Raw genomic sequence first — 15,560 nt, 5'->3', positions numbered from 1 at the left:
CACAAATCCCTTAGTATGAATATTCAAGAATAAAAAGATTTCTTCAAAGACCAAGCCTATGAGATCAATATTCTTATCTCCCCCCAATACATTTCTTTCCTTCTCCATAAAATTGTCAGTTCAAATGCAAAACTATAACTTGTGTGAAGAAATTTCAGGATAGAAATATAGTCAACATTGTAGTTGAAGTTAACAAAGGTTCTTTTCCTTTTCCAGTTTCAAGTCATTAATTTAAGAGTTCTAGTTCTTGCAAGCTCATTGCTTTTACAAAGGGGTAATGATGGTGATCTTTTTGCCATGCTCATCAGCTCTGACTCTTTTACTTGTGGCTGAAATTGTTGTTAGTATAAGGAATATGTTTCATGAAGTTGGGCAAGTTTCAGCATTGGAATTTGCCCACAGGACTCACCTTTCTTGTGGTTATAGATACTTCAGCAATGGTGCTGCTGTGTGGTAGAAAAAAAAAAAACACTGAACTTCATTCAGAACTGGGAACAGAACCTACGTAGTTTCTTCTATTAAATTTTTTTATCTTAATGAAGATATACTAGCATTAAGTGGATCTTATTCCTTCCACAGTGGTTTTTTGATTTATTTTTTGGTCTTAGCTGACTGTTCAAAGAACTAGAAAAACCAGTACAATTTCTTCTACTTTGAATTGGCTCATCCTAGCTTCACTCATCACTCCCTTACCTTTCTTTTCCCCAAAGCTCTTATTACACCCCCTTAGAGATCAATCTATTTGACTCAGCCTGGCAATTCCTTCTCCTTTGTTTGGGTCCTCTAATCCTAGTGTTTCATAATTAACATTTATGTGCATGGGAAATTCGGCTGTACTAAGTCCCTTGGTATTCTCCCTTATAAATAAACATAGCCATTGCAAACATAATTCATAATGCTGAATTCTAAAGATTCCCCATAAATAGCAAAATATTCCAAAACTGAACTATATTTGTGGTGAGGAGACAAGTTCTTTCAGGCACCACACAAAAAAGCTGTACTGCTGCAGTATTACTACTTACGGCACTGGCTTGGCAAACCAAATGCTGACTATAAAACATTCCAACACTTGTATTTTACACATATCCTTTTATGATAACCTCTCCGTCCACAATCAGTATTTTGATGATGCCCAGAAAGCTACACACCCCAAATAATGACAGATGACAAAGAGCATGGTGAAATGTATTTTATTTTGTCAAGATTGACAAAGCTTGCCAGATGTATACCTGTAGCAGCCCCTCCTGTCCAAAAGAGGCATTGCATCACAAGTGATGAACACTGCATAGTTTTTGTATACAAAGTATGTACTTGTATATACATCACTATACAGGAGGAAACATCTCATTTTTGCTCCTCAGTCCAATCTCTGCTCATCTTTAACGAGTTCTGCCGAGTTCTGTCCCGTGGGGAACAGTTCCGTATTATTCTGAAGTCAATCTACAGGTGAAAACTGGAACTAGGTCTCAAGACAGTCAACTTTTCTTCACAACCTTCGGACTTTTTTGGGACGGCAACCATTGTGTGGAATGGGGGTATTGTCTGTGATTGAGATCACCTCCAGGCCTCCCATGGCCAACCCCTTGATAGCAGACTGAAAGTACAAAAGGAAGATCGGAGTAGAGTAGAACAAGATTAAGGAGTTATATCCTATATTTTAAAATAACTTATCAGGGGTCCTCAAACTACAGACCCGGGCCAGATGCAGCAGCTGAGGACAATTATCCCCCTCACCCAGGGCTTATGAAGTTTCTTTATTTAAAGGCCCACAAAACAAAGTTTTTTACTATAGTCCGGCCCTCCAACAGTCTGAGGGACAGTAAACTGGCCTCCTATTTAAAAAGTTTTGAGGACCCCTGGCTTAACTACTAAATGGGATTACTGGCAAGGACTGGATGCTGCATGTCCCTTTGAATATATAAATTCTCTTATATCCAAACCCACTGCCATCAATGATTAACTTAAGTCTACAATTTAAGTACTGCCGAAGGGAGGAGCTGAGCTGCTCACAGGAGAAAACATCTAGACTTAGAAAATGAACTTTTTAAAAGTTTCTCCTCATGCTCCTGCTTTCAGCTCTGGAAAGCAAATCCTATTACTGAAAAACAATGAATGCAGTTAAGACACTTACTAAGCGCCCTGGTCCCAGGCCTTTCACCACCACTCTGACATGCATCACTCCCTTCGATGATGCTTTCTAGAGAAGAAACAAGCCATCAGGTCTCCTACAATTAACTTAAGTCTAGATTATGCATGGGTATATTTTGGCCCTGTATCAGGATCAATTATGCAAACAAGGACAGAAGTTGAAGGTAGATGGAGAGCATTGTAATTCTTAATTAGGAAACCTGTAGTGTAGAGGGAACCCTGAGCATTCAATGTGATCCGCAGAGAGGGAAGGGGTAAGGAGTAATTGAGGATAGAAAGTGAGAGGAAGACAACTTAAGAAACCAGAGCAGAATTCAAGTGACTCTGCCTTCCTTTCCTATGGATGATGCTGACACTTCCTGGCAAATAACAGCACTGCCACCCAGTGGAAGTCTTGAAAGAGCCTTCAGACTTCCTCTGAGGGAAGATATGTTGGGCTCTAGACCCTGGCTTTAAGGACTGTCATAGATAGTCTAGACCCTGGCTATTGAAGAGAGGAAACTTTTCTTTGTAAATCTATGATGGCCTAAATCTCTCCTATCATCTTGTGACAAGGAATAGATTCTGTCTCCCTAGACTTCATTATGAATGAAAGGCAGAAGGCATTCCTTGCACTAAATAAACCACCAACTGTCTCCCAACTACCTCCATGCTAAGGAATACTTACATATACTGTAACTTTTTTTTTGATTTAAATGCTACAGTATCTGTCAAGTGGGAATTCTCCACAATGGTAAGAGTTATAAGCTAGAAAATAACAAGGATCCCAAACAGGAAAAGTTCTTACCGCTGCTGCAACAATGCCTGCAGTTTGTGCTGCAATCCCTGTGGCCTTTTTTGCATTTCTGAACCCTTCAGTGCCACAAGACGTTTGGGCAAGTGGCTCATTCCTGGAAGAGACCACCTGTATGTGTGTGCTAGGAAAAGAAGCCAATGAGCAGATGTGAAAACCATATCTTCTAATAAGAAACTCATCTAAAACCACAACAGCGAACATTTATATAGTGCTTCAAGATTTGCAAGGGTTTTACAAATATGATCTCATTTTATCCTGATAGCAATCCAGGGAATTGGCTCTATTAACAGATTAACAGACTTGAAGCAGGTGGATGCTAAGTGACTTTCCCAGGGTCATAAAACCTGTAAGTTTCTGAAATCTATTCTGAGTTTAGGTTTTCTGACTCCAAGCCCCGTACTCTTTTTTTGTGTCACCTAGCAATAACTGCTAAGCCAAAATTCCACTTTTTTAGTCAACGAAGTCGCAGGAGTGTCCAATTAGAAACTGACTAGATATGGCAAAAGCAGCCATTATTTTCTCTTTTACAGATTTTATTTGGGCAATTATTCAAGAACACTTTTTAAAATTCATTCAACAAATATTGAATGATTTCTTAGTACAAGGTGCTAAACAGGACGCAAAAAAAAAAAAAAAAAAAAAAAAAAAAAAAAAAAAAAAAAAAAAGAATAAAGTCTTTGTGACCCTAATGGCATTTACCATAGTATGAGATAAGACACACACAGAATAAATGTAAAACAAAGGTTTTCTAGTCTAAATCTGTGATTTCATCAGTTTATAGAAACTCTTCATTAATAAAAATCATCAATGGTCTGTCCCTTAAAATTTTAAGTGGCCCCACTGTTACAATATATAGATTAGACACAGCCCATCAACCTAGGTCTTCTCAACTCCAAGGATAGTCTTCTGCCATGTTATGCTTTCCCTCACAGTATGAAGTAACATATAAATGCACGGGAGTTTTGAGTAGGAAGCAATTATTTCTAGTTGGGAGTTATTAGGGGAAATTTTCATAGAGAAAATTATATTTGAGCTGGATTTTTGAAAACAGAATTTCACAGGGCATGATGAGAAGTGAGTGGTATTCCAGGCATAAGGAAATGTGTGAGCAAAAACACTAAGGTGGGAAAGCATATTTGAAGAATGTCAAAAAATTCTATTTTACTGGAACATAAAATGTTTTACATTAAATAACTTTAAACTCATGATACTTATTTACATGATGATAAAACAGCAGCTAATATTGCAAAGTATTTTACAAACATTACCTGATTTGAATCTTACATTGATCAATTAAATAACAGGTTCAGAGAGGGTAACATGCCTTTGGCCACAGAGTTAATCACAGAAATATTTGAACCCAGATCTTCCTGACTGCAAGTCTACAACTGTATGCACTACATCAAGAGGGGTCAAAGATATGGCTCACAACAGCCATGGCTCAGTGTAATGGGAACTAGATTAAAATGTAATTGGAAAATACTTAAAACAGAAATACAATAATATTAATATATGGTTTTAGAAATCAATATGAAGACTGCAGAATCTTTATGTATGGTTTAGTGGCTTCTGTTTCTTTTTTGACTTAACACCACTAGACTACAGTATATAAGAAAGAGATATAAAGAAAGAAAAAGAAAGCTTAAGTAGAATTTAGATGTAACTTTGTTAACTGCGGGTTAAAAAAGAAAAGAGGCTGTATTTCACTCATTTTTATTTTCTAGAAATCATAAATAGCAGCCCATAGGGAGGAAAAAGATAAAATAAAGATGTATATCAATGGGTAGTACTGCAGACAGCTTCCTTTGGTAGAAAAAGCACTGTTAGTGCTGAAATTTTCCCCACAAATAATCTTTAGCTGCCTACACCGATAAATTAAACAGTGACTCATTTATCCCTATTTCACTGACCATTCAAACATTTTAAGTGATCCTTTTGGGATTATTAGTTTAGAGCTGGAAGATCATTAGAAACTCTTTAGTCAGAAACCCAAGCCGAGAGGACAAGATTGACTAAGTCACCAAACAAGGAGCAAATGTCAGCATGTGGCATTTGTCCTCTCCCTCCCAAACAAGCACTTTATTCATTCTATCAAGAGGTGCCTTTCCCATGCCTTCCAACATGCCCAAATACACTTATCCGCTCATCCTTAAAAACCTTCACCAAATCCTAATATCCTTCAAACTATCATATGATATACTTTTCAACTGACACTTGCTACCTCTACTTCCTTTTTCCTTTATTCCTCAATCCTCTGCAATCTAGCTTTTTTTTGATCTCAGCACTCAACTGAAACTGCTCTCTCTCAAATTCCCAGTGATCTTCACTCCCATATGTGATGGTCTTTTCTCAATCCTAATAATTCCTGCTGCAGGCAGCATTGCTGACCACATTCTTGAAATAGACATTCTCTCCTTTCTGGGACTTCATGACATCCCTCTTTACTTGAGCACTTCTTACTCTCTTTTACTGGCTCCTCTTTAACACCTTATTCTCTTGTATCTCAGAGGCCTGATTTTCTATCCCTTTCCCCATCCCCAACCTTCCCGAGTCTCTGTAATCTCATTTTTTTTCCAGGTTTCATTATCTTTTTTTTTTTTTTTTTTGCAGATGATTCCCAGATCTATGTATCTAGCTCCAATCTCTTCCCGGAGCTTCAGCCCCAATGTCACTGATTGCCTACTGAATATTTCAAACTTAATGTGCTGAATACTAGAGGGAATATGGGAAAAGAGTACAATGATCCATTGCTGAAGTTACAGAATGGGCTAACACCCTAGACAAATTCTGACCCAGGTTAGAAGTCACACTCTGGCTTGGGATGTTTCTTTCTTACTTGTTATACGTTGCTTTAATGTGAGCTATTGGGATTTCTTCAAATTTCTTGCCTCCCCATGTCAAGGAGCTCTCCTGGTCTGGGGCTGGAGGAAAAATGCTATAAAAAAGCAGAAATATATTTAAATACTCATATCTATAAAAGCATGCATACATCTGTTGCTGAAAACTTGTAAAGACTTTAAAAAGTTTTATTGCCACTATCTGATTTATTCTTAACTCTGCCCCATTGGAAGACAGATAATAAACATAACATTTACAGACAGAAACTGTCTATATAAAAAGATAACTTTTTTGGCTAAAGAAACATAGTAAACTAGCAGAGAAACCAGAGAGACATAGGATCATAGCTAGATTCTTTGTAGGGTACAAATAGAGAAGAGAGATTTCTGTTTTAAGGAATTCATGACCTTACTCCCTCCTGGCTCTTTTCCACCTGACTTATCATGTTTAGTCTCCTTTGCTGGCTCTTTGTTCAAGTCTCATCCATTAACCTGGATGTCCCACAGGCCTTTGTCCTGGGCTCTCTTCTCTTTTCCCTCTCTGCTATTTCACTCAGCAATCTCATCAGTTCTCATAGATTCAGTTCTTGCCTCTCTGCTGATAATTCTCAAATCTACTTACTCCGCCCTAATCTCTCTGCTGAATCTAGCATCCCAATCCCAATAGTCTATTGGACATTTTTAACTCAACAAGCCCAAAACGGAACTCTTTATCTTTCCCCTCAAACCCTCCTTAACTTCCATATTACTGTTGAGGGAGAACGCCACCATTTTTCAAGTCAACTAGGCTCACAGCAGAGATTATGAATCCATTCCTACCTCTCTCAGCTTCTCCTCCAGTCTGTTATCAAAGTCTTTTGATTTTACCTTCATGATACTACTCATCCTCTATTCTCTCTCCTGGGGGGAATGCTTTTCTTTCCAAAAAAGATACACTTGCTGACTCTTTCAGTGGCTGCTTCTTTCTTGCCCACTTCCTGGCTTCCTTTATTTCCCAACTAGTATTCCACTTTTAACACGACGCCCTTCCAAATCCTCCTTAATTCTAGGGCCTTCTCTTTGCAGATTTTTTCTAATTTATCCCACAGGTCTTGTCGTACATAGTTGCTCGCACGTTGCCTCCCTCATCAGACTAGCAGGGATTAAAGTCCGATTACTTTTCTTTGTCCCCTCAGCGCTTAGCCGGGGCCTCGCACACAGCAGGTGCTTTAACAAGTTCCGAAGCCTCGAGCCAGAAGAGGCCTTAGAGGTCACTTAGGGCCTTTCCGAGGTCAGAGGGGTTTCCAGTGTGGTCCCCGTCCTGACCCTGACTCGCCTGAACTTGACCCCTCTCCCTTGGACAGACTCAACAGGTCAGTCTGCTCCTGAGAAAGTTCTGGGGCTAAGCCTGCTTTCCCTTACGGCGGGACCGGTGGGCCAATGACGGACTTTTTATAAAGGGTGACTTTGGGTCGGTCTCACCTGAACTTGTCGGGTTTCTGGGCACCCGCCGGCTCTACGTCCGTTTCCACACCAGTCTTCTCCACCGCCCCCTGGAGGCTCCGCGTGTCCGCGTGCACGGCCCGAGCCGGAGCATCGTTCCCAGCCCTGCGGAGAAAGGGAGGCCCGATGAGCCGGGGCGGCCCCTCCCCACACGCCCATCACCGTCTGCTGCTGCTCCCCGACTCCGCCTCCGGAGAGATTCGAGGACGCACCCGGGGCGACCCGGGATTGGGGGCGCAGACAGGGCTTACCGCAGGGTGTGCGCCCAGGTCCGCAGGGGCAAGAAGAAGCGCCGAGCGGCCGTCCTCAAGCCTTGCATGGCCCAAGCGGAGCTCCGGGCTGCTTGCCCCGAGACTCCCGCTGTGGGCGGAGCCCCGCCAGCACCACGTGCAGCGGGGAGGGGAAACGGCGGAAACTAAACGGTTATTTGTCCGTTCTCTGGCTGCTGGATCGAGCTACTTATTTCCCAATAAAGTGAAAAGAACTACGAGTAAACTCTATCCACAAACGTTCTCTTTGTACTTGGAAAATTACAGACTCGCTAGGAACAGCACTCCCCTCCCTCCTTACTGAAATAGCCCGTCCTAAGGGAAAAGGCAAAACTTTTCGCGTCGTCTTACGCGCGGTGTCTTGTGGGAAAAACGCGGCGCGGAAGCGGGCGCTCGTTAGAAAGCGCCGCGGATTGTGGGAGAGCGGGAAGATGGCGGCCCCCGTGAGGAGGGTGTTGTACGGCGCGGCGCGAGGCTTGGGGCGGCCGTGGCGCCCGCGGACCCTTTGTGCCGCCGCCGCTGCCCCCGGCAGGAGCGCGGTCTCCCCGAGCGGTGGGTCTCCGTGGCGCCTTCTGGGGGCGTTGTGTCTGCAGAGGCCTCCGATTATCTCGCAGCCTCTGACCCCTCTGCAGGTGGAGATGGCCGAACTGCTGCAGCAGGTAGGGCCCGGGGGCCTACTCCGGGGATGCTCCGGGGGCGCCTCTGGTCCTGCGCCCTGGCAGCCCCGGAGGAATCCTGTGGAGGGCTGCCTCGGAGGCGCTTGAGCCCAGTGACCTTGGCCACTTATAACTTCTCTGGACCCGAGTTTGGAAGCTAGGTGGCGCTGTAGAGAAGAGCACTTGGAGACCGAGAGACTTGAGTTCGAATGATGACGCCAGACACTTCCGGTGACCCCGGGCAACTCAGTTTCTTGTTCTGTAAAATGGGGATAATGATAGCATTCACTTCTAGGGTTGTTGTGAGGATCAAATGAGTTAATTTAGGTAAAGCGCTCTGCAAAACGTCAAGTAATAGTATAAGTGGTGTTGGACCCGGTGGTGCCCAGTAACATTTCTGGTTCTCAGTGTAAGAAGAATGATCAGTTCTTAAAAAGCCCCTCCTTCTTCCTCCTCACCTTTGCCCAATAGAATCCCAAGCTTCCTTCGAAGTACAGCTCAGGTGCTACCTCCTTCTTATAGGATACAGGCTTTTATTAATTGTACATCTTCCCCTTTTGTGCTCCCTCCCTCCTGAAATAACCCTGTCTGTACCTTTGCATGTAATTTTCATTTACCTATTTGCATACATTTGTACATGTTTCTCTATAGAAGTTTATGTAAGGAAACTTTTGGGGTAGCCTTACTTGTAATGTCTCCTTCCAGCTGAAAATCCTCCATCGTAGGTATTTTCCAACATTAAACTCTTAACCATGTGCCAGATTATTCTCCCAAACACATTAGAGGATAAATTGCTTTTCTTTTTTTTATTATTAATTAATTAATTAATTTTTGTTTTTTATTTATTTATTTTTTATTATAGTAACTTTTTATTGACAGAACCCATGCCAGGGTAATTTTTTACAACATTATCCCTTGCACTCACTTCTGTTCCGATTTTTCCCCTCCCTCCCTCCACCCCCTCCCCCAGATGGCAAACAGTCCTATACATGTTAAATATGTCACAGTATATCCTAGATACAATGTATGTGTGCAGAACGAACAGTTCTCTTGTTGCACAGGAAGAATTGGATTCAGAAGGTGAAAATAACCCGGGAAGAAAACAAAAATGCAAACAGTTTACATTCATTTCCCAGTGTTTTTTCTTTGGGTGCAGCTGCTTCTGTCCATCATTGATCAATTGAAACTGAGTTAGGTCTCTTTGTCAAAGAAATCCGCTTCCATCAGAATACATCCTCATACAGTATCGTTGTTGACGTATATAATCTCTTGGTTCTGCTTATTTCATTCGGCATCAGTTCATGTAAGTCTCTCCAAGCCTCTCTGTATTCATCCTGCTGGTCATTTCTTACAGAACAATAATATTCCATAACATTCATATACTGCAGTTTACCCAACCATTCTCCAATTGATGGGCAGAGGATAAATTTCTTAAAGGATTATTTAAACCCCTGGCTCTGGAGTGCAGTATTTTAAACTTAGTAGTTGCTTAGTAAAGGTGGAGATGAATAGAGATGGTGCTGTGGAAAGATCACTTTTTAGGAGTAATGAGTCAGAATACCTGGATTTAGAACTGAAAGTGACCTTATTGACCAGCTGGTTCAGCCCCCTCATTTGTTGTCTAAAATAAACTAAACCATATAGAGCTACACACTTAGCTCACACTTCAGTAGGCTTAAGGTATACAGGTGCTTTCCTTGAAACTGAAATTTCGGGTCTAGTGTTTTGTAGCCAAGTTCTATTTTGTACCCAAAAGAATTGAGGTTCTAAGAGAACAGATGAAACAAGTATCAGTTAGACATAATATTCAGACCCAGGGTTCCAGATTTCAAGTTTACTGACTGATCTTCCTTTTGTATAGGCTTTCTTGTTGTGAGGCTCAGGTGTGATTATTTACAGAAAAAAAAAAGTCCTGTCAACTCTGAAATGTTCAATAAATGAAGTAACAATTCATAGAGTACTTTACAATATGTAAAGCTGCTTTTCCTGACTTTAACTTTCTGGGGTAAGTAGTAAAGAATTGTTCCTCTTTTACAGAGGAGGAAGCTGAAGCTAAAAGAGGTAAAAAGTTTTATGCTCAGTCGGTCAGCATCAGAGCAGGGTTTGGAACTCCGGTCTCATAAGATTCCTAGTTCAACACTCTTTGTAATGTGCCGTTGTTGTAACCCCAAAACTCTAGAAGTGAACCTTTTAGGGCCCATAGCTTCCACTACCAGGGCTGTGTTGAACTTTGTCAAACCTGTTTATATGATTCTCATGTTAAAGCAATTTTTCCAATTCCTCAAAAGATTTTGATTACATTTAACTTTTTTTCTGCCTTGTATCACAATTACTAATATACAGATCTTCATGTGCTCATCCCATGAGATTGTAAACTCTTTGAGAGCAGTGTCTTTGTATCTCTGTTATCTAGTACAAATTGACATCTGATAAATGATTGAAAAGGCATATATTAAAGGTACTTATTGGGAGCCAAGTACCATGCTAAGCATTGAGACTACAGATATAAACTGAGTTATCCTTTACGCTCATGGGATTTACATTCTAATAGACACAACACTCATAGGAGCATTCAGCCACAAGGTATATGGAAAGGCTCAGTGGGTTTTAGTGTATAGCAGCAAGAATAATGTATCTTCTTTGGTATTATTTCCATTGTTGAAACCATTGGCCTCTCTACATCAATCCATCCTCCACATCCTTGATGAATGAATTAGACAAATGAATTTCCTTCCCAACCAGAAGAAAAGTGATGTCATCTGTTTGACAAAGAGCTGGAACAGATTACAATAATGAACGTACTTGCCCTTCATAGGTGCATGAGCATATTAAATTTACTGAGTTATGTGCCCAACACAGGCATAAGAGATGTTGGCTTAGTCAACAAGCATTTTTTAAGAACCTGTTGTGTGTTAGGCACTACTAAGGCTGAGAGTGTGAAGGCAAAAAATGAAACAATCCCTGTTCTTAAGGCAAGGACCTTATATTCTGTAAAGAGACAATATGTACATGTATTAGTTTAAACAACAACAACAAAGATCCAGCAAATAAAAGCGAGTTCAGGAGGGAGGCACAAATAGTTGGGATCAGGAAAGACTTTGTGTAGAAAATGGTGCTTGAGCTATGTTTTGAAGGAATAGAGATGAGAGGGAAGTGAATAAAGAATACATTCCATGTTTGGAAGATGGCCGATACAAAGATGGAATGAGGGAAATAGAGTCCAACTGGGTTGTATCATCATGTGCAGGAAGGGGAGTAATATATAATGATATTGGCAAGATAGATTGGGGCCAAGTTATGAAGGGATTTAAAAACCAAACAGAAGAGTTTACATTTGAAACTAGAAGTAACAGGGAACCATTGGAATTTATTGAAGAGAAGAACAATATGGTCAGATCTTCATAAAGTAAAATCACTTGGAGGATGGATTAAAGTAGGGAGGGACTTGAAGCAGACAGACCCATTAGAAAGTCATTGTAATACATCAAGATAGAAGTGTTAAGTGTTAGGTTTATCAGTGTCTAGATTGATGATTGTATGAATTAAGGAGAAGGTTGTGAGAACTGTGAAGGTAAAAATGGTGGTAGAATGAGAATTTGAAGGTAATACCAAGGTTCTGAGCCTGAAAGACTGGAAGAATGGTGACAGAAATAGGATTCATATGTTGCCCCAGTTTTTGATTTGAGGAAATGCTTAATCTAGCCAGTAGTCATCACCTTCTGCCAGACATTGAGTATAATATAATTCTTGATCATATCATAGGGTAACATTTTCATATTTGGGCATAGCCAATCTTTCAAGTGTCTTCCTATATTTTTATGCAATATTCTGGTAATCTTCCTGGCTCAGGTATATTCATCTGACCTCAGAAATAAACTTTTGGAACTGTAGGATGTTCCATAGTTTTAATTTTTCCCTCTTGTCCATCCTTCCCAGATTGAGGTGGAAAAAAGCCGATATTCGGACCATGAGATGCGTGCCTTGGAAGAAATACGGAAATTGGAGAGGAAGAAAGCCGACATTTATGACTCTGATGATGATGATGATGATGACGAAAAAGAAATTTTGTTAACACAAGATTTGGAAGACACATGGGAGCAGACATTCTTGCAATTCAAACCTCATCCTCGGGTAACAGGTTTGTGGGGTTTTTTTGGGTTAATGGAAAGAAAAGGATGCATTAGGATTCCTAAATTAATAGTTATGTTTAAATTTCAAGTAATATTATCATCTGAATATAGGCTATATTAATTTCTCAAATCTAGCTTGTTTAAAAAAACATTAGAGGGCAGCTAAGGTGGTGCAGTGGATAGAGCACCAGCACTGAAGTCAGGAGGACCTGAGTTCAAATGTGGCCTCAGACACTTCACACTTCCTAGCTGTGTGATCCTGGACAAGTCACTTAATCCCAATTGCCTCAGCAAAACAAAACAAAAAAACAACATTAATGCAGTCTATAATAAATGTCATCTTTCAATGCATACCTACTTATATGTTTCTTTTCAGAAAATCTCATTTTTGGTGTAAAGCCTTTATTTGAATTAATATGGCAAATGTCAAAAGCATGAAGTGAAAATATGTGTGGGAATTAATTGATAAGTCTATCATTAACCAAAAATACCTCTTAAAACCAGGAAGGGATGATTCATAATGTTCTTATTTTTGTAGATCAAGAATTTTGGAAAAACAAAAAAATCTTTCATGTTTGAAATCAGTGATGATGTCTAGAATGATAAAATAGTAATTTTTTAAATGCTGTAAGTATCTCTCTTCCAAAGAGATCAAAGCATTTGATATAATTACCTGAAAGTAGGAGGCCCAGCTCTTTGTTTTATTATTCTTATTTTTGGTGTCCCTGAGTACCTGAATAGAGCTATGAAAGGATAGTGAGAGGGAAGGATTGGTATTGTAAATTCATTTATGAGGTTCCTTGGAACAAGGACCACATCTTTTTCTTATACTTCTTATGTATCTAGTACAATCATGAGAACATACATTTAAAAAAATTGTTTTTGAGCATCATTGATCTCTAATTTTGCTCTGTCCTGGCAAATCACAGTTCTGTTTCTTCCTCTGACTCGTAGAAGCTGATCAAAAAAATGACCGAACCTCATTGCATAGAAAGTTAGACCAAAACCTGGTGCTTTTGGTCAAAGAGAAAATAGGAGATCAGGAAATGTGGATACTACCACATGCAGAATGGCAGGTTGGGGAGACTCTGCGTGAAACTGCTGAGCGGGTTCTTGCTATTCTCTCACGTAAGTAATTCTCTTCCATTTATGGTTCTTAGTGTCCTGTTTCTGGTTTACAATTAAAGAGTTAAATCTCTCTTACAGGCTGGTTGTGGGCTGTGTTTTATTAAAAATATTGGCTAAGAAAGCCTAGGGAAGAATTAACTGGGTGGAATGGTATCCTCTTCACCCTCTTCCCCGCCTTGATGATTAGATGACAAAGGTTCCTTTCAATTCTCATATTCTTTGATTCTAAGCAAGCAATAGTCCAGTCTCTTGTTCATTTCTGTCTCAGTCTAAATACTGGGGTCATCAAGGTGCTAATTTTTTTATTCTTAGATTCCGTGGAATGAATCCACAGGACTCTTAATCACTGGCTCACCATGGTTACCACCCTATTTTTTCCCCACACTCAGTATCACATAACCCAGTCACATAACTTGGCAGATATTGTCCCATAGTCACAAAGATACTGTGCATATTTTCTTTTATGTAAGAACTAGTAACTCTTGGATCATATTTCAGAGAGGGCATAGGGCTAGTTTTCTTTGGCACAAGAACTATTTGCTACTAATATAAGCCCTTCCTAATTTCAGCTTCAGTGTCTTCTGTCCTTAGCTTTAAGGCATTCTATTTGAAAGTTGATGTCTGCCAGGAAAGAATTCAATTTTACAATAAAATTTCATGCTTGCTATTTACTCAGCCTATTACTCCTCAATCTCTAAAAGGAAAGGGTCAATATATTTAGCATACTTATTTTATAAAAACATTTAACTTTTATTCTATAGCTACTAAATATTACTAATAATATACTGTAAGTGGCCTTCAGTAAATCAGTAACAATTGAATTTAAAACCTAGGTCTACTTATTCCTTAACCTAGTATTATTTTTAGTTATATTGTTGGCTTTTAGTATTGATAGCTGTGGTTCATAACATTAAATTGAGTAATTTAGTGAGAAATACTATACTTTCAGGCATTTGTGGTGAGTGTCATGGAAACTAATTTCCAGATTGACCTAAACATTTACCCATTGATTACATTGATTACAAATTTATAGATAAAAATAAGAAGCTTCTTAAAAGTATAGAAACAGCATACATAATCTATTTGCAGAGGGAACACATTCCCAGTTTTTTTGTATAGTTTCTATCATTTTCTAAATTGAGTCCTGTTAGGAAGATGCCTGGGGGGGCATCCATAGAGACAAGTCTCTCATATTTCCATGTGATATTGATTCTGAGATCTTATAGGGGAACTTAACTCTTATTTCTGTTTTGTCTCTCTTCAGAAAATAGTATGGAAGCCAAATTCCTAGGAAACGCGCCCTGTGGTTATTACAAGTTTAAGTTTCCTCAGGCTTTAAGGACAGAGAACAACATAGGAGCCAAAGTGTTCTTTTTCAAAGCTTTACTACAAAATGGAGAGCTCTCCCAAGCCAGGAATAAGGACGACCATGTTTGGGTCAGCAAGGAGGAACTGGGTGATTACCTGAAACCAAAATATTTGGCACAGGTTAGGAGATTTTTTATGGACATCTGATGGACACGATTGTCCTCAGGACAGACACTTGGACTACGGGCAAGAGGACGTGTGACTATGTTGACATGTGGGAATCATCATGAAATAAGCTTAGCATTGACAAATAAACCAGTTTCTTATCTTTGTCTCAATTTATTTGGAATTTGAATACTATGCGATTTTATAACTTGCTATTGTTGGGCCAGCTCCCTCTTTTCCAAGCTGATAACTAACTGGGAGTTACATAGGGTGTTCCACAAAAAGTCATTTCACTTATTAGACACAAGAAGGGATGGATAGAAGACAATTTAAAACAGTTACTTTTATATGTTAGATATTTATTAATTTAACTTATGATTCTACAAGCATAAGCTAGGTAAAACAAGTTTCAGTTGTGTGAAAGTTTGTGGCCAATGAAAAAATTAGGATTAAATGCAGCTTCTTAACTGTCCTTGATAAAGAATTGTTACAATTTAGTGCCATTTGCTAGAGGCACAAAGGAAGTAATAGCCCTTTCAGTACATTTAAAACTTTTTATTGGCCACGTACCTTTATGGCTTGTTTAATATAGATAAACTAGGAGTAAAACCAAGCATTTTAGACTTCTAGTCTGGCATACT

General features: G+C 39.7%; 2 protein-coding genes across 2 annotated transcripts; one reads left to right on the top strand and one right to left on the bottom strand.

Moving 5' to 3' along the window:
* Window positions 1–1,174: 1,174 nt before the first annotated feature.
* MRPS11 (mitochondrial ribosomal protein S11) lies at window positions 1,175–7,617 on the bottom strand. Its single transcript, XM_031955565.1, has 6 exons — window positions 7,515–7,617; window positions 7,243–7,368; window positions 5,781–5,879; window positions 2,936–3,065; window positions 2,132–2,197; window positions 1,175–1,594 (listed from the first exon to the last, which is right to left on the bottom strand). The coding sequence occupies exons 1-6, from the start codon at window positions 7,580–7,582 to the stop codon at window positions 1,487–1,489; spliced, it is 597 nt and encodes a 198-aa protein (XP_031811425.1). The 5' UTR covers window positions 7,583–7,617; the 3' UTR covers window positions 1,175–1,486.
* A 325-nt stretch (window positions 7,618–7,942) lies between these two features.
* Window positions 7,943–15,092, top strand: MRPL46 (mitochondrial ribosomal protein L46). The gene is made up of 4 exons (XM_031955564.1): window positions 7,943–8,191; window positions 12,125–12,326; window positions 13,273–13,446; window positions 14,711–15,092. Exons 1-4 carry the CDS (start codon window positions 7,964–7,966, stop codon window positions 14,959–14,961), a joined length of 855 nt encoding a protein of 284 aa, XP_031811424.1. The 5' UTR covers window positions 7,943–7,963; the 3' UTR covers window positions 14,962–15,092.
* Window positions 15,093–15,560: the final 468 nt, after the last annotated feature.

The sequence above is a fragment of the Sarcophilus harrisii genome, chromosome 2, assembly GCF_902635505.1.
Source record: "Sarcophilus harrisii chromosome 2, mSarHar1.11, whole genome shotgun sequence".
NCBI lineage: Eukaryota > Metazoa > Chordata > Mammalia > Dasyuromorphia > Dasyuridae > Sarcophilus > Sarcophilus harrisii.
Note: the sequence above shows the minus strand (reverse complement) of the source record. Positions and strands in the feature narration are given on the sequence as shown.

Coding starts and splice junctions, on each gene's coding strand:
- MRPS11 (XM_031955565.1), bottom strand. CDS start 7,582: ATGCAAGGCTTGAGGACGGCCGCTCGGCGCTTCTTCTTGCCCCTGCGG. Junction 7,369..7,514: donor ACCTGGGCGCACACCCTGCG/GTAAGCCCTGTC, acceptor CTTTCTCCGCAG/GGCTGGGAACGATGCTCCGG. Junction 2,198..2,935: donor CAGGCATTGTTGCAGCAGCG/GTAAGAACTTTT, acceptor TTTCTTCTCTAG/AAAGCATCATCGAAGGGAGT.
- MRPL46 (XM_031955564.1), top strand. CDS start 7,964: ATGGCGGCCCCCGTGAGGAGGGTGTTGTACGGCGCGGCGCGAGGCTTG. Junction 8,192..12,124: donor TGGCCGAACTGCTGCAGCAG/GTAGGGCCCGGG, acceptor CATCCTTCCCAG/ATTGAGGTGGAAAAAAGCCG. Junction 12,327..13,272: donor ACCTCATCCTCGGGTAACAG/GTTTGTGGGGTT, acceptor TCTGACTCGTAG/AAGCTGATCAAAAAAATGAC.